Source organism: Octodon degus, unplaced genomic scaffold (genome assembly GCF_000260255.1).
Source record: "Octodon degus isolate 3935 unplaced genomic scaffold, OctDeg1.0 scaffold00082, whole genome shotgun sequence".
In the NCBI taxonomy this organism is placed as follows: domain Eukaryota; kingdom Metazoa; phylum Chordata; class Mammalia; order Rodentia; family Octodontidae; genus Octodon; species Octodon degus.
In genome coordinates, this window is record NW_004524658.1 from 1,764,336 (window position 1) to 1,788,044 (window position 23,709).

At 38.0% G+C, this 23,709-nt stretch overlaps 1 protein-coding gene across 3 annotated transcripts in view; it reads left to right on the forward strand.

Annotated features, from left to right (window-relative positions):
* Positions 1-23,709, forward strand: part of Arhgap15 (Rho GTPase activating protein 15) — a 662,961-nt gene that overhangs the window by 366,665 nt on the left and 272,587 nt on the right. For all 3 annotated transcript variants that reach the window (XM_004636636.2, XM_004636635.2, XM_023721429.1), the window contains one exon: positions 977-1,099. In XM_004636636.2, coding sequence (XP_004636693.1) covers positions 977-1,099 — 123 coding nt within the window. The remainder of the gene's footprint in view (positions 1-976; positions 1,100-23,709) is intronic.

Below are 23,709 nucleotides of genomic sequence, written 5' to 3' on the forward strand. Positions count from 1 at the left end.
AAAGTGGTTTGGATAGATATATAGTTACATTCTCTTAATGAATAGAATGATTTGTTCTAATGGTGTTTGTAAATAGGATATCAAGTCCGCATCTTGTACAGCAATTAACCACTAGGAAGAATGTATGCAGTATGTTAATTATTAAATCTGTCTTACCGATTTGATTTGCAACTGTCTCATTGCTATTTGTTTATCAATAATATTATGGGAGAAAAAAACAAGTATTTGTCCAGAAATGAATCTGGCTCACTACTGACTTTGAAAATTAATCTAAAAGGAGTTGGGAGATAGTTCGGTAGAATATGTGCTTGCCTGGCAAGCACAAGTTCCTGAGTTCAATCCCTGGTACTAAAACAAAAAGAAAGAAAGAAAGAAAATTAATCTAAGAATTTGAAACTGAGGATAGAGGACTAATAAAAACAAGGAGAGCATCTGAGGCAAATTGGTGTTCCTCAATTTTACCTACAACTTGTGAAAACTGTACATCATAAGAAGGATGGGAAATATCGGCTGCAGAAAAAGAAATGACTTTGAGTTAACATTTACAAATGACTGACAAAATTATTTGAGGAAACAGAACCTTCAAAAATTCCTGCGTTACTTAAAGATAGAATATAATCTGAATTATGTGCAATTAACAACGCTAAAGCATCCTCTCTTTAATTTTTCTTTACTTGGAACTTAATTTTGTGTTAAAAAAATAGGGAAGTAAAATTATCTAGGTGAAATTATTACAATAAATATAAGGGAAGGAATCGTCACTGTACAAGCCCACTCCCACTCCTGTCACACCCTGAGGTTGTAGTCGGACCCAGGACTTTCCTACGGGTGATTTTACTCAGATGCCTTATTGAGCCCTGAGCTATTAATTCAGGTAGTTTTTCCCATTCATGCTGTTTTCTACCCATATTTGCTTAAAGCAATAATCATAAAGAGAAATTTACTGAACGTCTCTGACTTTGTTTTTGTTCTCCAGTGTTCAGACTGCACCACAGCGCTTCAGATACAAGTGACAAAAACAGAGTTAAAAGCCGATTGAAGAAGTTTATTACCCGAAGACCTTCCCTGAAAACTCTGCAAGAAAAAGGACTTATTAAAGGTACAAGACATTTCCTACTTGTGCTGTGACTGTGAAAAGCGAGTGCTCCTCTGTGTCCAGAGCCAATCAGCCTTAAACGAATATTTAGGATGCTACGGTCTTCCTTATTAAATTTTCTGCTCTGTAATACAGGCAACAATAGTTATCTAGCAAATGAACTCTGAGAAAGTAAAGGTAATAAGATGCAGGCATAGGACAAATGTCTAGTTTGGGCATCGAGGATTTGGACTCACACCAGGAACACAGAAGAGGTCCCAGCGGGCAGACAGAATGCCGGCACGTTGCCACATGCCTGGACAGTCCTAGTGTCTACATACCTGCTGTCTCAGCATACATGATTACATTAGTCCTCCTCATGCGCTCAAATATGTCGTAGGATAATACTATCTGATCACCAACTTGGGGCCTGAAATATGTGAGAAGAAGAAAGACTGAGACAAATTAATGTCCTGAAAATATTACAGGTATGGACTGCTGGAGAGCCAAAAGCTTAGTCAAAACTGAAATAATGAGATATTTTTTGTAAATAATCTAAGATACAGAGCAAATGTACCTAAGCCATTTTAGCCACCAGAATAGAAATGCAGTACATGGTACCTGGGATTAGACTAGGCAGAATGTAGTTCTTCTGTTCATTCATATCGACATAGTATAAGTTATAAACTCTGTGAGCCTCTACTTTCTCATCTGTTAAGTGGGATATTTATGCATACCTTTGAGGAGCTATTGGACCCTCTATTGCTTCATAGGACATTATGACAGTACCTTCAGTTCTATATTAAAATTCATCCTCTAGATTATCTTTTTTTTTTTTTTTTTTTTTTTTTCAGTACCAGGGATTGAACTCAGGCCCTTGTGCTTGCCAGGCAAGCATTTATTCTACTGAACTATCTCCCCAGCTCCTAAGTTATCATTTTCTTACAGAAATTTAGTTACAGATTACCTGATATCTTTTTTTTGGTTTTTAAAAAATTTTTTTGCCATAATTTTATTGATAAACAAATAGCAATGAGATAGTTTCAAATCAAATCCCTAGGACAGTTTCAATAATTAACACACTGTATACATTCTTCTTAGTGGTTAATTGCTATACAAGATGAGGACTTGACATCCTATTTACAAACACCATTAGAACAAATCATTCTATTCATTAACAGAATGTAACTATATATCTATCCTAACCACCCTGATATCTTGTAAGACAAAATCAGATCAACTGCCTGGACAACCCCAATTCTCCCTAAAGGCTAAATGTATCCTGACAGTGGCAATATGAATGGACTTTTAGTTCAGTGGTGGGGTCTGGCTCCAACCAAACTCCTACTGAAGTAATACTTTGAAAGTACCCTAGAATTGGTCCCAGAAAGCAGCAAAGGAACTGGACCCCAAATGCAGTCTATCCTGATGCAGTGGAACCACAGGACCCGCTCAGATACTTGCATTACCTATCTTAAAGCTCCATTACATTTTCCCCATAGCTGACCAATGAGTCAGTATTCATTAGTAGGGCTATGGAAAATCTATGTGAAATTCTGATTTGATAAGCTTCCATTGTTGTCTTCAGTGGAATATTTTTTTTCCAAATACAGATCAAGTTATGCAAATGTAGTCACTTCTTGGGTTTGTTTCAATTTTAACTATGAACTTTTTTCAAGGCTTTCACAGAGAAGGTTTTCAACTGAATAATAACCATTAAACCAATTTTTAAAAAGTATCTAGCCATTCAAACTTAGTTCTTTAATCCAATTTCTTACATATAAGGCAGAAATTTAGGAAACTAGTGAAATCAGTATTTTTAATCAGTTAAGAAAAATCACATAAAATAAGTGAATGGTTAATTTCTCCAAGCAAAAAGGCATAACTTGTTCAAAGGGAAGAATTATTTTAAAAAGATAATGGCTTTTAAAATTGATCTCTAGTGCCTTGGGCCAAAGAGTCTGCATTATGCTCACTCAGCGGTCTGATACTCCAGCTCTGGGGAAAAGACCTCCACTGCCGAGGAGAGGGAAGCTGTGCCCGCGGCTGCACTTCGTGAGACCTGGGGAAGCTCTGCTGGGCCAAAGGAGTCTTCATAACGTCTTCTCTTTTATGTGCTGTTACCAAAGCTTGTGGGTTCTGAGTGTTGAATTCAGTGAGGCTCCGCTGAGCCCCACTGTGGGGGCAGAAGGGCTGCTATAGTGACAGTGCACCCATCAGGGTCCTGCCCATCCAGCACGTTCTGTCAAAAGAGAAATGCCCCCAAATCACAGCATCAAATATATTGCAAAACTTTGCTTCACAACCAGTTTCTCTGGTATGCGTGGACACTTTGCCAGTATATGCCTACAATGGCTTGGATTTAGATCTAGAAAACATTTGCTTGATGGGGCTGCATTTTTCACTTTCTTTGATTTTTTAAAAAATTAATTAGTTCATTTATTTGGTACAGAGTCTCACTGCACAGTTCAGACTCATACTGATCCTCTTGTCTCAGCCTCTGCAGTGCTGGGATTATAGACGTGTACTTCCATGGCACGTTTGGGGGCCTGTAGGGCACACCCAGTCCTGCGGCTAGCACGGCATGTGGTATGGGGATAGCACTCAGGTCCTTGCACTTGCCAGGCAGGCGCATAGACTGCCGAGCTATCTCCTGAGCCTCTCCAGTTTCTTTAACATGATGAGAAGGGTGCATTGTAACGCCGAGGGTGGGGCGGCAGAGAATTCTGAATGGTACTACAGTTGCCATAGCTCAGGTAGTTGTAGCGACCATTGTGCCATTACAGTGGGAGCCCCTGAAAAGCTCCCCAAGTGCCTTCACCCTTTCCAAGTCATTTTAAATATATGAATTTGTTACACTGAGAATCTAATGGGAAACAAAACTTAAGTCAACTTAATATGTAAATTATAGGCAAGAAGGTAGGTGCATTTGAACATACTGCTTTTTAAACTTCAGTAACAATTCTTTAGGGCTGGCCAAATAGTCAGCAGATTAAAGCACCTGCTTAGGCAGAAGCAAAGGCCTGGAGTTCAAACTCTGGGGCCTGCCATGCCCGCCCCGCCCCAAGGTGCACTGAGACAGCAGTTGAGATTGGGCGTGGTGGCACATGCCTATAATCCTAGCTCTTGGGAGGCTGTAAACAGACAGATCACTATGAGTCCAATCTAGTAGTGAGACCCTGAACACCCTGTGGACCCTGCCCTAAAAGAAAAACAAACTTAAACCTTCCTATGTTAGTGGATGTAGCTAGAGGCTATGCTCATAAGTGAAACAAATTAGACCCACATGTGTAAATATTGTATTGTCTCCCTACTGTAAGAACCTGCCAGAACAAATAAAACCTGAAAGGTATAATAGATATAGTAAAATGCAAAGAAACTGAAGAATTAAACATTGGAGATGAGAGAAAGGAAAATGGGAAGGAAGGGAAAACATGCAGCCATATATACAGGATGGCTGAGATGGTTGTACTCATAATTTCCATCAGCTTTTTGAAAATATCAGTTAATGTTTAGGCTTTTCACCTTAACTAACTCTATAAACTGATATCTGCTCTCTGAGCAACTGCATCAAGGACAGTAGTGTGTAATACAAAACCTGTGGTTGAGTACCTCTCCTCTTGGTCTTCTCAATGTGTACTATCTCTAATGTCTTATCAATTATTATACTCTCTTTAAAATAAATTAAAACAAAAAAGACAAGAAAAAAATTAAGATTTATTGAAAGCAAGTTCCAATATTCAATTATTTTCCCAATCTTGCATAACTATATCTGTTAATCTGAGCAACAGATTTGACAGTAAAAATATATAACAATCATTGTTTAATTAGCTTTTCCTGTTTTGAAAAGATGTAACATACTTAATGTTATATTTTACCCTATTTCTGTCTTTTTTTCTATTTGTTTTTGTTTCTGCTTTTACTCTTCAAAATAAAATAAAATTAAATTTAAAAAAAAATTTCAGGGTCAGTGAGATAGCTCAGGGAACTAAAGTGCCTGCTTAGGCAAGTTTAGGCAAGTTCAGAGATTGCAGCTCAATTCCCAGCACCACATACTGTGTTAGCCCTTCCCCCAGGGCTATCTGAGCAGGCCACAGTCCAGGCATAGCGGCGCACACCTATAATCCTAGTGCTGGGGAGGCTGAAAGCAAGAGGAGCATCATGAGTCCGAGCTGCATAGTGAGACCCTGTAACAACCAAAAAGAAAAAAATATTTCAAATAATAGCTTCAATATCCAAGAAAAAGAAATATTTAGAAAGAGTTTTTAAAGGGGACAGTAGTGTTTAAAGGAAAAACTAATATATCCTACAATTAAAATAATACTCAGAAAAAGTTGTACATTTAGATGGCAGTTTTAGTTATCTTAGGATGGGAAAAATCTAATATGGCTTTAATAAAAACAGAAATTAATGTTGTGCTCCCTCTGTTTTTAAAATAATTGCATTATAAAGTAAAGAAAACCTGCTTAAAGATTCAACAGAATACCTCAAAGATGTATCATGAAAGAAAATGTTTCTCTCTTTCATCTTAGTTTTACTCCCTTTAGGAGGGCAGCACTTTAAATGGTTTTCAATTTTTGTTCTTTTACAGGTTGCTTCCAATGTACCCTATTTGTTATTTAGGATGCAGGCTGTTTGTTTCTGTCAATATCTTTCTTATTTTAACACTATGTCTTGATTTATCACTCTTGGACATTGCCTTATAATTCTGCTACAACAGGAACAAATTTCACTCAGTTACACTAAGCTTGTCTTCCTCTTCCTCAAATACTACTGGTCCAAAGCAGTTCTCATTACATCCAAAATTCCCTTTTATGTTGCATGTTCCACTCTTATGCACTGGTGGTTACTTTGATTTTCTTTATCTCAAAATACTAAGTTTTGTCTTAGAGACTTTTTATATCAAGATGATGTATTTGACAATTTTTTAAACTTTACTCTGCTGAGCAGTTAATATCAAACATTATGACTATTCCACTGTGGAGTTTCTGCCCCTTTGTTATTTTGGTACATTCCTCCTGTGTTTTTTCTGCTTCCTATTTTGAGATCTTTCTTATTTGAATATTAAATCAATTGCATGAATTCTTTCATTGAATCTTAATTTTTTCATATCCTGAAAAAATTCTCACTTTCATTTGATCAATCTTTATATCATTTTATCTTTAGCAATCATACTTTAATTTACTGAGTTTCTTTCTTTTTCTGTGCTTGCTCTTAGTTCTTACTTATCAATCCCATTCTCTTATTGCATGGCCATAAAAGACTTTACTGACCACTTCACTGTCCTACCCAATAGTGAAAATAGCACTTGCACTCAATACTCATCTAATTGAATTTGTGTATATTGCATCAAAATATTTTAAAATCTACCTGAGCATATATATTAGAATTTCTTTCTGAAGGAAAATGTGAAGAGAACTTTATTTTTAAGAAAATTGTGGAGAAAAAACATTCAGTTTATTTGAACGTGTAGCAGCTTCACAATTTGCCCAAGACAGGCTTAACACTGGAGTCTTGCATTATCAGCTTTCTGCCTTCATCTCTGGTGACTGATGTTCTCGTCTGTGAAGTTTATGTCATGGAGTTTAAGCTAAGCAGCATACAGAAAGAACCCTAAAGGTGCCATCTTAGCCACTCCACATCGTTTCCTCCCTTCAAACTTTTCTTCACCATTCTTCTTTTCTTCTATTCTTACCTCATCATGTTTTCCTTCTTTCTGCCATACCTCTCTTCTTTCCTTAGGCTCAAGGGGGAAATTACGAGAAGGTTAGCTCTAGGAAACCATTCTCTCAGGCATGAGTTTAAAATTTAAAGAAAGAAGCCAATGTAGGAAAGCACCTAGACAAGGCAGCATGACTCACAGAAAAGTACACTGAGAATCGCCCTATGTTTATCTTTTTGTGATATTTATCATAGTCCTCATCTTTACATGGACACGAGCTCCACCTTGATTTTTCCCAGCTACACTCACTCACATAGCGTACTCCAACTACTAAAACGTTCAAGTACTTATCCAAGTACAAAATCATTTAATGTTTCTGCCAAAGAAAAAATGACTTTATAATTTACATTGCTTTTGGAAAATATATCAGTAACATTAAGAAGTAAAGAAATGTTTGGCATTCAGGGTAGAATATGGGTTATCAGCTCTGCATTTCCTACAGCAGTAATGTCTGTGAGCAACAAATCACTGTTAAGTGGAAAATATCTGTAGAGAAGTTGCTAGAATTATGTACAACAGAGTAACTTTGTTGTCACAGTATTAACTTAAGATACATGCACATACCTCTAAATGGGCAAAACTGTAATGTAGCTTCAGGTAGAGACACATTTTGGCTTTGCCACATTATCATGCTAGTCTAAAAATAATTGTATTTGAGTTTATATACGAGGGCATAGGTCTATCCTTGCTTGGGCCTGAAAGAGTCTCACAACTTTCACAATACGCACTAATGTGCTTAAAATATCTTATAAATCTTCTTTTATTTAAACTTTTTTATGGTTCATAATTGAACTGTGATCCTTACGTGTGAGCTATGTCATGATTTAATGTTGTCCAAAATTAATAGTCAACCTTCAGCTTCTTTGTCTTGGCCTACAAGCTTCCTGGTTCTTTTGCATTAATATTTTCCAGGCAGTTTCTGTTATTTAAAGGCTCTTGGGAGCAACTATGTTGGTAATAGAGTACTACATAACTATCGTTTGTTCAATAACAAAATACAGTTTATCATGAGAGATAGAGAGACATTGGGGGGAAATGCACCTGGGTAGCAGGTTAAGCCTATGGCTTTACAAGTCTGTAATCGGGGAAGGAAATGATTCAGGTCTTACAAGACATCAAAAGCAGATTAACTCTGGAGCAAGGAAAGAAAATGAGTCCAGAAATCAGAAATGGCAATGTAGTAGATAAAGGAAAAACAAGAGAGCCAGTATTTAAAAAATGGTTTCCTCATGGTTCCGAAACTTACTTCTTACAGAAAAAAAGACCTTTTCATGGAGATATTAGCAAGGATGAAAAATAATTTATGATGATGATTTATTGTTTGCCCATTGCATCCAAAATTCCACCAACCATATATTTAAAATACTAGAACAATCTTAATATTTTTGTTTTTAGTCAATGGCTTCTAAAGCCGTACTAATTCTTGCCCTGACTATAATTTTTAAATTCAATCTATGAGCCATGTATTATTATAAGATTACCTAGAATTTTGTCCTGTTCTACTGGTTGAGTCTAATTCTGGTGCAAGTTAAAAATATGGTATTGAACCTTCCAATTTAAAGATAATAAAGTTGCCATGCTATTAGAGGAAGCAGACCTAACAGCATCAATAACAAAGCAGGAGCAAAGAGTTAGGCTTAGTTTCATCCTGCAAATTTATATAAAGCGCTAAGCATATTCTGTTCACTAACTTTGTGTGTGTGTGTGTGTGTGTGTGTGTGTGTTACAGAAAGAAGTACAAAATCTTCCCTTCACTTCAAACACTGAACCGCTAAAGTATATAATGCTTTCCAAAGTATTACTTACTTGACCATTTGCAAATAACCTCAAGTGGGGCTCATGTGCTATTTTCTTCCAGTATCAGAGAGACTGCTCTCTGAACAGGTGGTCCATGACTGTTTCAGTCTTCTACTCACTTCCCGAATCTTTCCTCTGTGGAATCACCTGAAAAGAAGGAAAGATACAGGCCCCTTGTCAGTGTTCAGAAGAATTCCCCATTACGAAGGTTAGCATTTATTATTGATGTCCTGCTGTTCTCTAGCAGGTGTTCTCTTCCTGTGTGCTTCCCTCATGGCTCCTAACATCAGCCTTGCAGGTGGCACAGGATTCTTCAGCTTAGTTCTTGGGCTTCCCAGGGCCTCTGCAGGCCTCAAAAATTGTACCTAAAGCCTGGGCTGGATGTTGCCTTTCTCCTTTGCAATTTTTATCTTTCCACTCTCTGTTCCATGTTGTGGGGAGGTAGATAATTCAGGGAAATTAAGGAAAAATTTCTTCCTGACTTGGAAGTTGATAAGTTCGACAAATTTAGGAATAAATGCTTCCCATACAGTGAAAAGAGTTGAATTTTCCATGGCCTTTGAGAGAGCAAGTCCCATTCCTACCTTTCTAATGTTGTGAGTCCCAGTTAGGAGCTCCCAGGATGTGTTTGTTGAGAGTGTCTCTGAAGACAGCAGAGAGCAGAGCTTTCATAGCCAGTGTCCTCCCATGAGGTGCCACATGCAGCAGATGTGTCAGATGCTCACGTAAGGGAATCCTAATGGCAACACTTCATCCTCATACATCCTAGGAAGAAGAGAGCACTTGCTTGTATCTTTTGGAGTTATTGGCAGTTTAGCCGACAAATATTTCACCCCAAAACTCATGGCCATCAAAAATCAACAATGATCCATAAATTCCAAAAATTAAAAAAAAACCCTAAGAACTTGTATCATTTTATTTGGAGCAATAAGTTTTATTCAATATACAAGTACCCCATTTAGTCTTGATATACTTATCTGGTCACTGACATTAAAAAATAACCAGCCCCAAGGGTTAGGGATATAGCTTAATGGCATAAGCACCTGCCTAGAAGCTCAAAGTTCAGAGTTCAATCCCCAGTACTGGAAAACAAAGTTGTGGAATAAATAAATAATCAGCCCCAACTCAATATTGTGGTATGCAACTATAATCCCAGCTACTTGAGGATCTGGGGTTCAAGTGTTACTTCAGCCCATGAGTTCCAGGCCACCCCGCACAACACAGTAAGACCCTACCTGAAAAATAGGTAACCAATCCCTGTAGTTTAATCATTATCAAAGCAATTCTATATTGTCAAAGTAATTTTTCTATATTTTTTTCCTCTGTGGGAGGGAAGGCAAGAGGCTGCATCAGCATTTGGATTACCAAATTGGTAGCCTGGCCATGTTAGTCGGATTACAATGAAGAGGTGTATCCATCTGTTTTTCTTTGAAATTGACTGTCTTGCCTTCAGTGTGTTTTATCAAAGCATTTTCTGGGGCAACAGATCTGAGAACATAAATATTATGTAGAATTGCTCCTCCTTAGATATTTCACTTTAACATGTCCTTTCTTCTTGAAGATAAAAGTTCATAAAAGAGTTCTCAGACTAGGCAGCTATATGTCATAAAAACCCTTTATTCTACCCCCCTTTGGCTCCCATTCCCCTAAGTTTGAAAAGTTTTAATGGAAGTGCTTACTGCCTTGGTCTTGTTTGTGTATTCCTCCTTTGTTGTCTCTTAGCCTGTACAGAAGGCAACAACCCAGGCATGGATCCACTCCTGAAAGGGAAAGAGGTTTTCTAGTAACCATATTTTTCCAAACACAGAATCGAGACACATGGCCTGAGAGTGACATTGTATTTGAAGTGGGGACTGTGCTCAAAGATCCAGAACATATGGTTGAAAGAGTTTTCTCATAAAAAGCTACAATTTATGACACCTTCTAGATTCTTATTCACAAAAGGCACATTCCCTCATCCTTCTTATTCTCATTAAAATGTTCACCTCAAATCACAAAACTGACCAGTGTTCCCTCAAATATGTTCTTAGCCAGCTGGAGAACCACCATGTTGACTAGAAAGTTAAAGGCTCAGCCATTGAGGAAGAGATTCAAACCAGACTGCCAAACATATTATGAATATATTGCTCTTCTTAAAAATGCTAGTTGGTTTTTCATACTGGAGTATTGACTAACTGTCTGTGTTTGATGTATGGTTTACCAGCCTGATGTCGACTTATGGTTAGAGCTTAACTTGTTAGTTCTGCTTTTGCAGCCAATTCAGAATAACTACAGATGCCTCGAGATATTAAAATTGACTGCTCAAATGGACTCAGTGTGGGAGTTTCATTGGTTTTAAATTGATAACAGCTGAGAGTGACTGATTAAAGCGCACATAGGCGTAGGACGCAGCTCTGTCATAGGGACTCTCGTGAACAGACTCCAGTACTGTGGGACATTTTTCTTCTTTCTTTTTCTATTCTAATTATTTCTAAGTTATCCTCAGTTAAATTTTAAAATTGTACAGAATATTCAGGAGCTTAGGGCAGAAATAATTCCTGAGAAACTGAGATAAATTCTGATGAAGTGGGTTTCTAATCTGTAGGGAACATTTAAAGTTAAGTAGCATTCCATAAGGTGGTAATTGTGTCTATTTCCCAGGCATTTGAGTTAAATAAGCTGTATAGGAAGCATAAACTGTCATAATAGAAGGACTGGAGTGTTGTGTACATCTCTTTCTTCAACTCGTAAAAACCAAAGCCCCAAAGTGCCTTATCACAGATAAGTCAAACAAAGCCTCTTCTTTGCTTCTCTATTCTCCTGGGAACAGTTATTATTGTTTTCATTATTTAAAAAGCTGTTCTGAACACTTTTTTCTCAAATAAGAAAAAAACACACAAAAGAGGAATAAGAAAAGTTTTTTCCCGCTCCTCAAATCAGTTATACTTTATACAAAACAGGTTTTATGAAAACATACTTTCACAATTTAATAGTAGCTTAAGGAAAAAGCCAATAAAAAAATTCAGAGAGGTTTAAATTTAAAAAAGAAATATCTGTTTATAATATAGGTCTCCTTTAACCTATGTTTTTCCAAGAGTTCAGTATATAATTCTTGACCTATTTCTCTTTTCAAATGTCTCTAACATTTTACCTTTGATAGTTTATTAAAGAATTTTAGAAGCACTTTGTAGACCTGATAGAGAACAATAACCTGTAATAATGTATATAAAATAAAATTTGTTGAAAACATATAAATCCAGATGTTACAAACTCATTGTAAAAATAAATTCTGACTCATTATGCTTTCTAACATATCATCAAATGTGTAGCAAACATTTCCCAGTGTTCACTGTGACTAGTGAAATAAGAGGTTTAGGAGTACTTGACAATGACATCAATGGCCATTAAGAAATAGATAGATAGATAGATAGATAGATAGAGATAGAGAGATGAAATATTAAGTCATAAATGATGCCGTGACTTTAAAACAGCCATAAATATTCATGAATATTATTCCCATGAATAATCATAACATTTGTCATATATTTATTGCCTAAATGCTACCCAAGTTATAACCTATGTACCTGGATCAAATATTAAAATCACCTAAATTGATGGCTTCCTAGGATGCATACAACCATAACATTGTGTTTTGTTGATAGATAACCTGGCAAGCCATCTAGAATCAGCTACAAGGGTTAACATTTCCATAAGATATAATGCCCTTAGAAATGTAGTATAACAGATAGAGACTTCACTCTATTTCGATCATTGCAGTCCAATTTTTTAATGATTTTCTTATCTATCTATATTAAGACAGGAGGAAATTTTTAAAGGAGATGTCATCCAAGCTAAACACATGTGAAGGCCATTAACTTGAATATATCACTACTAACATGTCCCTTTGAACTTGGAACTCAAATTCATAGGAAGAAAAGAAAAGAGGGAGCCGGAAGAGGCCTGGCCTCAGTTAACCTTACAATGAAGGAATCTATCACAGCTAAAGGCAAAGAAATATGAAAGCAGATGGTCAGAAAATAGCATCTTAAAGATATCTTGATATCTTGAAATTCTAGATAATCTATTAGAACAGTCATCACTCCCCTGACCCCCTCATCATTGGCCTCAACTCATGCAGTTATTCTATGTACAGCAAAACATTCTTTGCATCTTTTGTGACTTCATAATTCGAATGCACTGGGGTCTTGAGCACGTTACAATTTTTCTCTCTTAAAATAATTAGCATAGGAGACCATTCAATATTATGTAAAGAATCTGACAGGGCCTCAGTTAATGTTTTTTTAGAAACAATTAACATGTCAAAAGAGGAAGTGAGAGTCTATTTTTGTTATGAATCTGTTCACATAATTATCAGCTGAAGAAGTGAGAAACACTTTAGAAAGAAAAGAAAGGTTAAGACCTTCCCTCAAGAACAGAGTTCTCACTGATGCCAGATCCTTCAAATTCTTTTGCTTAAGTCTCCTATATTCGTATATACGATTATATGCATAGCCCTTTCCTCAGAATCATCATATATTTGTAGTAGGAGTAAATAATCTTGAATAAAAATAATACTGGCTGAAAATATACTGTTTCACATATAAAGAGAAGGGTATCTATATGAGGTTACACTTAACTTAAAATGCCACCATGACATGAAGAAATAGTCTACATATGATTATACATTGGCAGTGCTGCAGTGACTTGTCCACAATCTAGCACTCTACAGAAGCATGTCTTTGGGCTCAGAAGGAGCTAATGGAGTAGAAGGTGGATAGAGTGTTAAGCAAAGCCTATAGACCTCTTGATTCAAGCCAAGAAGATAGTACCCTAGAGAATGGAGAAGTGAGAGAGTATCTGAGGAATTCTAGGGACAGCAATAATGGAATCAAGCGTAAGTGGAAAAGACTTTCTCAGGCTAGCCCAAAGCCATCCATCTCTTCCGTCAGTGATTTTAGTAGCAATATTTCTAAAAGCCCAGGGGAATAGCCCAGATGCAGATGTCCTCTGGGATGCCCAGATGAAGCTACCGTGGGCATGTGTGGTGAGCTACAGCTTCCCATGCTGACCAGAAGCTGGGACATTCTTCAGAGATCTGCTGGGAGGGGTCTGTACCTATTACTGGGCAGGCAATGCAGAAGTTAGGACTAGTCCCAGCAACTTCTACTGGGGCAGGATCGGTGGCTCTTTCCCTCAACGTAACCAACCTTGATTTTCAGAGCAAAGAACATATAAAGATTGTACAATAGTTTTGGGAAAAGTTAATATAAAGCACAAAAACTAATCAGGTTTATGGTATGCTTGAAATAATTGAATACATGAAAAATTATTTTCCTCATTGAGCTGGGATACAAATTATGGGGTAATAAGGCGATGGTGGCAGATGGGAGCAGCCAAGACAGTACCATTGCCTCTGTAAAAGATGTCTTGGAGCCTGGAATATAGTGCAGAGGCACAGTGCCTGCCTGGAAAGTGTGAGGTCCAGAGTTCTGTTCCAGGTACAAAAACAAGAAGAAACAAATGACAAAGATGTTTTGTTTTGTTTTTCAGTTTTGGAAAACAGTACACTGCAGAAACATCTAGATCACCAAATTTTGAAATAGGTGTGAAGTCTAGTTTTCACTCTGCTACTTACTCGTTTCATAAATTTGGGCAAAGTAATGAATGTACTTGTCTTTAGGCTTTCTATATAGTAGTTCTTCGTGCTGTTGGCATTCCATAAAGAGTGATAATGTAGAAAATAATAAATATGGTAATTAGCTCAATGGACTAAAAGCACTTGCAAGCAGGCTCAGGGGCTTGGGGTTGGAATCCTGGGTTTGCCATGCCAGCCCCACCCCAGGGGGCGCACTGAGATGGCAATTGAGACTGGGCGTGATGGCGCGCACCCGTAATTCCAGCTTTTGGAAGACTGTAAACAGAAAGATCACTCTGAGTCCGATCTCTGTAGTAAGACTCTGAACATCCTGTGGACCTTTCCTAAAATACAAATAATCATCATCATCATCATCATCATCATCATCATCATCATCATCATCTATGGTATTTTTACACTGGATCCCTGTTTCTACTGTTAATATTGCATGCCATTGTGCCTCCAGTTTGCAAGGAACATGTTCTGAATTTGCTATAAAGCAGATAAATTATAGTAAATGTTTGCAACATTTAACTGATAATGATAAGGCCAGCACATTGAACGTAATATAAGGCCAGCACATTGAATGTAATATATGCCTAGCACTGTGATTCTAGCGACTTTAGTCATCACTCGATGACGAGGGGGAAGACAATGCTTGCTTTACTTTATTCTTTAGTTTAGTCATTGATATTATTTACTGACATATATTCATTAAACCACTGTGGTATGGGAGGATACAAAGCACCAGTAGGACAGGTCCCCAAGAAGTGAATAAGGAAGATAAATGTACAGAAATACAGTATAATATATCAAGTGGCTCATACTTTAAGGAGTTTTGAGTTCACAAATTTGGGGAAATTACAAGTGTTAAAGTGTGGGAAAGATTAATGTTTCCTTTATTCTTAGGTAGTTAGAAGAATTCTTGAGTTAAAGCACTTGGACTATGGGGAAAAAAAGTAAGAAATCTGAGATCCACAATGCAAGAAACTTGGGAAACTCTGGTTCAGGTGAAAGGTAGAGGGATGGTTGATAACAAAGGTTGATAGCAATTGTTTCATACAATTCTAGATGCATAGAAAACTTTTCATAGGCTACTGTTATTTACTGAATGCTTGTTATATATTTTCACATATTTGGCAAACATTTAGGACCTACCATGTGGCAAACAATAGGCTAACTTGCTGCCACAATGAAGATATATAAATTGGAGTTTGTACCTTCATAATAAAACACTTAAGTGCTGTTTAAAAAGAAATATTTTGCATCCAAACATCACTTTACCATTTGTACATTACCTCCCAAAAACCACCTCATACAGCCATGTAGCCAGCCAGCACTTCCTTAGACTCAGCTGCCTCCCTTCTAAGAATCTTCCAGAGCTCCTGAAGGTTCAAGTCCTTCCATTTGCCAGAGGTGCTACAATCCCAGTGTTGCCCATTGCCACCTAGAACCACTTAGTCTGCAGAGAAAAGAAAGAGACCAATTATTTCACCATCCCACCTTCATGTACAAACAGCTTTTAGGAACTTGAATTAAAAATTTGGGTGCTTTGATTTTCACAAGGTGAAAACATGCCATCCTTCCACTGGATCTGAGACTTTCTTCAACAGAAATCAGCTCTACTCCCTGGAAATTGGCTAGGGTAGTTCTACTGCTTGTCATCTCTCAGAAGTTCCATTGAGGGCTGGCCAGATAGCTCAATGGACTAAAGCACCTGCTTAGGCAAGTGCTAGGGGACCAGGCTTCAATCCCTGGGGTGCTGCGCTAGTCCTGCCCCTGGGGCACACTGAAATGGCAAATGAGATTGGGCATGGTGGCACACATTGGTAATCCCCGTGCTTGGGAGGCTGAACATAGGAGTATCACTACAAGTCTGATCTATGCATGAGACCCTGTGGACCCTGTACTAGATACATTAAAAAATAAATACATAAAAATAAAAAATAAGACGTTCCATTGACTTTCACGAGTTCAGAATTCATTTTGACCTCATTAACAAATACTAACTCCTACAAAAAGACATTTAGAGTGCTAAACATTGTTCTGGCAATTCAGTCAGCAGATCCAACTCAGGGGCTCTGTTCTGTCTTAATGCTACCTGTCCAAAAAAGGGTGTTGAATATGGAAAAGCACCGTATAGCATTTTGAGTATGCAGTGAACCCAGAAAACATGCAACACACAAAACAGCAGCTCACAGTGTGACACCCATCCATTCAGTTCTGTGGGAAACTTCAGGTATTTTAGAACTGTTACTTCATTGTCACTTTCTGTACCAAGCGCTGAAAATGAGAAATAAACACTGTGTTTGACTGGAAGCCCAAAGAAACGAAACGTTTTCGGAAGCCTGTGCATCACACCCTGCTAATTTGGGCTCATAATCCCTTCTCTCCAATTACATTCCTGGAAATGGTTTTCAGTTTCTTTGCATAGAATAACCAGCACACCGCAGTCCTCAGAGCAGCCCATGGGAACAGGCGTTCCTGAGCAGAGCCCACACCACACCTCCGCAGAGCTGGCCCAGGCCTCCGCGGAACCACGTGGTTCTCCGCCTTAATATGGTTCATTATAAAATCCTTTACCTGCCTCTAAGCACTTTTCATCAAAGCCATTTTTAAGCTGAAGCTGAGGACTAAAGAATGCCTTTAACAGAATCCTGAAATAGCTTTTAACCCGAGGCTGAGAGAGAAAGTGCTTTTAACCTAAAGTGTTTTCCTCTTAGGTACTTCAGCTTGCACCTAGCGCTCAGTGTTAGCGGCTTTGAAAACACCCTTAAGACCCAAATGAAAGAGACTCCATGACAGATTTGCAAACCCGTCATATTAATATAGTACAAGTAATATTTAAAATCATTAAGCAGTTTTTCTCCACCTAAATTTGAGCCTTTTCTTATTGAACTATGCATTCCTGCAAATAAATTGAATTCTTACCACCTGGGATTCTAATAAATCTATACAAATCCTGGGAAAAAGACATTCTTCTTGATTTTATTTAAACTTGAAGTTACTTACAATTTTTACACTTTCCCAACCCGAAGACAATCTCTCAGCTCTCGGCAATCACTGAACGACATTTCCAGCTTTAGTTCCTTTAGTTGGTCTTAAAAGGTAAATTGAATTATTTAGAATAACTTCAATCAATTACTTGAATAAATTTTACGTATCAAATTTTCTCCTCAGACTTGTCACTCAAACAAAAATAAAATTGCTGATTTCACAGGAGTGTTAACCCCTCAATAAAGTTCTTTCTTAGTAAACTAAGTAGCAACATAATTGATACCAATTTCAACTTCAGATTAATTACACTAAGTTATGTGATTGAAAAGGTAAAGCCCGTGGGTGGCATTGTATTTAAAGGATACAAAGAATGCGCAGATATGGTGGGAGTTAGAAAGCTCTGACATATTTGAATTTTATAAACACTCAAGCTATTTCTTTACTGATCTGTCCATAATTCAAATAAGGTAAGAACAAATAAATGAAAACATAATATACCTTTAGCTCATAATGCAGCTAGTTTTCACTAAACAAAATTTGGCTGTAGTAATAATCCAAAATGTAACATAAACTGAGCTAAAATATGCTTTCCTCACACTTAATCATTTCACCATCTTTGTATTAGAAATAAAAACAGCAGCAGCATTACTTGTTTTGTTTCATTTTGTTTTGTTTAGCTTTTTACAATTGGATATCGTCATGTTGCCCAGGCTAGTCTTAAATTCACAATCGGCTAATATCAGTCTCCAGATTATCTGGGATTACAAGTGTGTACCATATTGCCTGGCTGAAGTCACAGTCTTCTAAATTGTTCTCTAGGGCAAGGGATATAGCTCAGGCGCAGCAACTGCCTGGCAAATGCAAGGTCCTGAGTTTGATACCTGGTACCAGTAAATAAATAAATAGTTTTCCCTAATTTATTTTTATTCTATCATTCATTCATGTAAGCATTTATTAAACAATTATAAAGCAAATAATAAATAGATACAAATATAAGTGAAACTGCATTTATTACAACTTAGTATATAAAAATTCCTGTATTTTGAATATTATTTTCACATTTCTTCTACTTAATAACTTTCTATTTATTTCTATTATTTCAGCTCAGCTTCCCATTCTACAAAACTCTCTGTCTTCTCTGTATCTCTTCCTCAGCCCTTTCGTCTCCCTTTCCCCAAGATCTAACACCATTATTTTAAAATCTTCCTATTGGAGGGAAACCTGAAACTGGCAGATCAGAGACTATCCCACTCTACTCTGCATTGTCTGTGAAGTTACTGACTAAAAAGGCCAAGGAAGAAAATTAAGTCAGACACAAAAGCTTCTAGTGATAAGAAAGTAATAATTCACTTGCAGTTTCTTGTTCCTTGTGTTGGTTTAATGCACTGGCCTCTGCTCTGGTGAGACCTGTTCTTCTCCCCAACACCAGAACCTGGGCTTTACTTCTCCTGTGATCCTCATTTGCAGACTATCTAATACTACTCAAACACTCCTGAAATATTCCCATCGTATGGCTTCAAATTGCATCTACAGGATGTTGCTCTCCAAACTTAAAAAGTCAGCCTCGCACTCCAGACTTGCATATTCAAATATCTATTTGACATCTCCTTGGGTGCTTGGTAGACATCTCAAATTTACCCAGAGCAACCCTTGATTCCCCGGCTCCCACGTGCTCTCTATTTCAGGAAATACCACAGGCATGTGCCAGCTGGAGTCACCCTCCACTCTAACTCTGTCTCTTTCACTTCCATCAGCAAATCCTGCCTAAAAATATATTCTAAATTCAACCACTTTTAGTCATTTCCGTTATTACCATCCTTAGCCGAGCATCACCCTCTCCTTGGAGGATATTTCTTTTGCCCTGTGACTGGCCTCTCTGTTCCTTACCTTAGCTCCTGTGGTCTTAGTCTCCACACAGCAAATAGCAGGACGATTTAAACATACAGGACAAATCATGGCATGGTCCTGTTCAATAATGTTCAATTCTTTAGCAAAGAAACATATTTTAAATATTATTTGGTGCCTTTCCTGTGACTGACAATCTGGGCCCCACCTAATCTGGCCCCTGACTCCCTTTTCAATTTGGTCCCCAACCATACTTGTTTCGCCCTCTCACTGGAGATGCACAGGCCAGCCTGCTACTCCTCCCCAGGTGCCCAGCTCTCTCTGGAGGTTGTGTACTTGCTTCTTCCCTGAGTTTACAAAGCTCGGCCTTCCACCTCAAATGATCTCTGTGCAAATGCTGTTGCTCCAGAGGAATCTTCACGGGCAGCCCTGCTAGTTTTCTTCTATTTATTTATTTATTTATTTATTTATTTAGTATAGGGTCTCTATGCAGCTCGGCCTCATAGTAATCCTCCTATGCCTCCCCAGTGCTGGGATTACAGGCATGTGTGCCACCACACCCGGTTACAGTGGCTGGCACAGTGTTGCAGCCATCATGGCATGCAGTCCCGGGGTCAAACTGGAGTTCTTGGGCTTTCCAGGCAGGCACTTAGACCTCTGAGCTATCTTCCCAGCTCCAACTCCACTAGCTTTCTGCCTTGATTTCTTTCTCCATAGCACTTATTGCTACTTAATTTTCTGTTATATGTGCAGGTACATTCCTCGCACTTGCACATAGGAGCTGCATGGAGATAGTGTTTCCTTCAACCCCTGCCAAAAGGCATTGCAAAAACTTCTTGTGGAACGAATAGGACAGGCAAAAGAGTCACATGATCAAGCACTCTCTGTACTGTTGTTATTTGTGTGTGTGTGTGTGTGTGTGTTTGTGTGTGTGAGAGAGAGAGAGAGAGAGAGAGACAGACAGACAGACAGACAGACAGACAGACAGACAGACAGAGACAGAGAGAGACAGATGTTGCAGACTGGACAAATGCAGAATCATTTCATACTCATCCCACTGGCTTAATCCTCTTCATTTATGATACAAATCTCCTCTTGGTTGCAAACTCAACAAAATATCCATTTCACTATTCAAAACAAATCCAAGTTGAGATCTATTTCTGCAAGGATTTATGAGTGAAAAGAAATGGCCAATTTTATTTCATAGAAGGATGCTGGGGGAGAAAATGAAAGCTCAAGACTGGTGATAGCTTCCAGTAGTAAGAGAAAAAGTAGAAATGAGTTATGGAGAATTCTGCTGCACAACCAGAGTGGTGGTTGTCTCGTCCTTGAAACTCATCTCTGGGCTGCTGTTGCCAAAAGATGCTTGCCCTGAAATCACTGCTAATCCTCCCTCTAGTGGAAGCTGCAGAAACCCACCACCCTTGCTGGAAGACCTTCATATTGTTCAAGCATATCTTCTCTAGGACCCTCTCTCCATAGTAGACACTGCTATTATGGGACAGAAACTTCAGTGTTGGTGAGAGGCAAAATATGAATAAATATGTGGGAGAAAACTATACACAAAAGTGTGTATGTGTAATACCTTCTCTTCATTTAGAATCCAAATTACTCAAAAGTTAAAGCAATCAAACTTCTTCTTACTTTTGCTTTTCATGAGAAAACAATCATAACTAACAAGGCAATACAACAGGTTTCCTTCCATGGTTCACTGGAGGTTTAGCAGGGAACTGGTCCAGTTTTTATATTTAAAATTTAACAAACAGTAGCTAATGTTTTTAGTAAAATCCCTGAAACATGCATAAGATCATGCATGACATACCTTTTGACATAAAATATAACAAACACAGCAGTAATCTAACATGCATGTTTCTGTATCTTAGCTCAAAGACATAAGCTATCCTATAAACTACAGTACTTACTTAAGACATGCATTCAGATAATTCCATAAAGTTTTGAGAAACTCTTTGATTGGAGTTCACAATTTAACTTTCAAATAAGATGAAAGGGCTGTGGCATGAAGAGCATAGGAGAAAACACAAAGAGTTAGAGGACAAACATTCTTCATCACACAACTGAAAGTTGTGGCCTGAGAACCTATTGTCAAAAGCAAAGAACAAGTTGCCATGTATAGTTTAAAATCAAAGGATGAATTTGGCTAAGCTGTTCAAACCACTCACATTGAGCGAATATAATGTTTACCTTCCAAAGTATCTACTGCCTCTTCTTTATAGCAACTTCCTGAGAAATGATGTGCTCATATGTGTGGTATTTTCAGGAGAAAAGAACCCAAGAGAATGCTCCCTACTAAGAAAGGAATAAGGGTTATATTTGTCCATCTACTCATTTTATATGGCATAATCTCAAGCAGTAGGCCATTTTTGCTGGAACTTTGCATCTTGAGCAATTGATAAGTGGAAATCACTGTCTCCATGTTGGTGTGGTGCTGGTGGTGACACTGAAATTGGTACTCTGACCCAGCTCTTAGCATTTCCAAGACAGGTGATGGTTCTCCCACTCCCCATCCCATGTATCTCCCGAGCATCTTCATTTCACAACATCAGGAAGACTGGTTTCCAACTTATAGTAATTCATTGAGTTCTTTCCCATCTCTCACCTTCAATATCAATCAGATAAACTTCCCAATGCTTAATATAACCACACTGTGGCTGTGTTTTCTGTTGCCTCCAGCCAAAAACCTTAACCAATATACCTCATTACCAAGGTAATTGCCTGATTTGTTTGTGCATCAAGAATCTAGTGTGCTGTCATTGTTTTCAGCTTGTGATAGTCCTGGGTGTTTTGTTTTTCCTTTTTTATAATTTACTAGACCAGCTTCCATGGAAGCAGCTTCTTCTGCAAGCAGAATAACATCATTTTGAAAAGCATGTAGAGAGTGTCTCCTGGGTAAATGATGATCACACCGTCACATTATTTGACCATTTAACTGCTTCTATTGAGTAGTTCTCCCCATAGCTTTGATTCATTTGGAATCTCACTGACAAAGATCCCATTACTGAGGGTTCTTTCCATAATTTGTCAAAAAATATATAGCAGCGATGAGGGGGAATGAAGCTAATTTGTAATCTAGGAGACTTAACCTGGTTATGCTGATGAACTAACTAAATCGGTCAAAAGTTGGAGAGCCTAAAGATTAAAAACCACCATTCCCTACTTAAACTCTAATTCATTATGTAAACAACATGATTTATAAGTGTAGTCATGTGGAAGGTTTATTTATTTTTCTCACCACAAGATGCTTTCAAAGAAAAATTGAGAAAATGGATTTTCTCCAACCAATGATTTGCCTGCCGCCCCTAGAATAAGGGCTGAAGTGGTAGGACAAAGATGTAACAATCATGCTTGCCAAGGCTATGTGAGCTTGCAGGATTCCAGAAAAATTGGTGCTTCTAGCATTTTCTAAATTATAATAATAATAATAACAATAATAACAATAATAATAATTTGCTAAGAGAGAAAGAAAAGATTACTAGTGATCCCACAGATAAGAGTGTAAGTAGGGAGTCAGGGACACAGTGTTCTGGGAATTTTCCCTTTTGGGGAGTACCATGAGGAAGAGGAAAATAGAAATAATCCTTAATGTTGTGTCAAAAAGGCAGACATGGAATTTCAAGGGCAAATTTGCTTCATTAATACTTGCCGAGGAAACAAAATACTTTGTCTGTCTGTCTGTCTGTCTGTCTGTCTGTCTGTCTGTCTGTGTGTGCCTGTCTCTCTGTCTCTCCCTCTCTGTCTCTGTCTCTCTGTCTCTCTGGATCTGTGTGTGTGTGTGTGTGTGTGTGTGTGTGTGTGTGTGTGTATCGCTGTCTATCTCTCTCCTGCTGTCTACTCTATTTTAAAATAGATGGCTTTAAGCTAAGCATGGTGGTGGAGCCCTGTAAACCCAGCACTTGGAAGGCTGAGGTAGAAAGATAGCTGTTAGTTCAAGACCAACCTGAGCTACCTAGTGAGTTCAGGTCAAGCCTGATTATACTACCAACTCTGTCTCAAAAACAAAAAATGAAAGAGGTGATTTTCTGTTTCAAACACATACCTATAATGCAATGATCCTTTCTGTTACATCAAACCCTGAATTGTGTCCGAGTTTGGTGATTGGCAATTCTACAATCACAGTTCAATTTTCCGAGACATTTCAGCTAAATCTCTGTGATTTACTTTTATAGGATAGCACTTTTTAGTGCTATGATACTATTTCCTGTGCATCATTAGTTCTTCTTAGTCTCGCGATTTATCAATTTATATTGAAAGCTAATGTTGAAGTAAAGATTCTTTCCATTGCCCTTGATAGAAGCTTGTTTCAACTGCAAAAGACTGGAATTTATTTGATTTCTTAGTGTGAAAGTCCAAGGGTCAGGGATAGCTTTAGGCGTGACAGGCTCAGGAACACAAAGCGCTAGCAAGTCCTTTCTCTCAGCATTCCAGTTTTCTGTTCTGTTGGCTCAATTCTTCAGTATATCTGTCCTGAGGTGACATCTTATTTTCTAAAAATGGAGACTCTTGTCCTCAAGGCTTAGTATTTCCTTTGGAAAGAGGACCCCTCTTTCCTAGCAGCACCAGAAAAAGTCTTAGGATTCACTTGATAGAAACTACTTGGGGGACCTGTTTGTGCCTGGACCAATTTCTATGACCAACAATGAT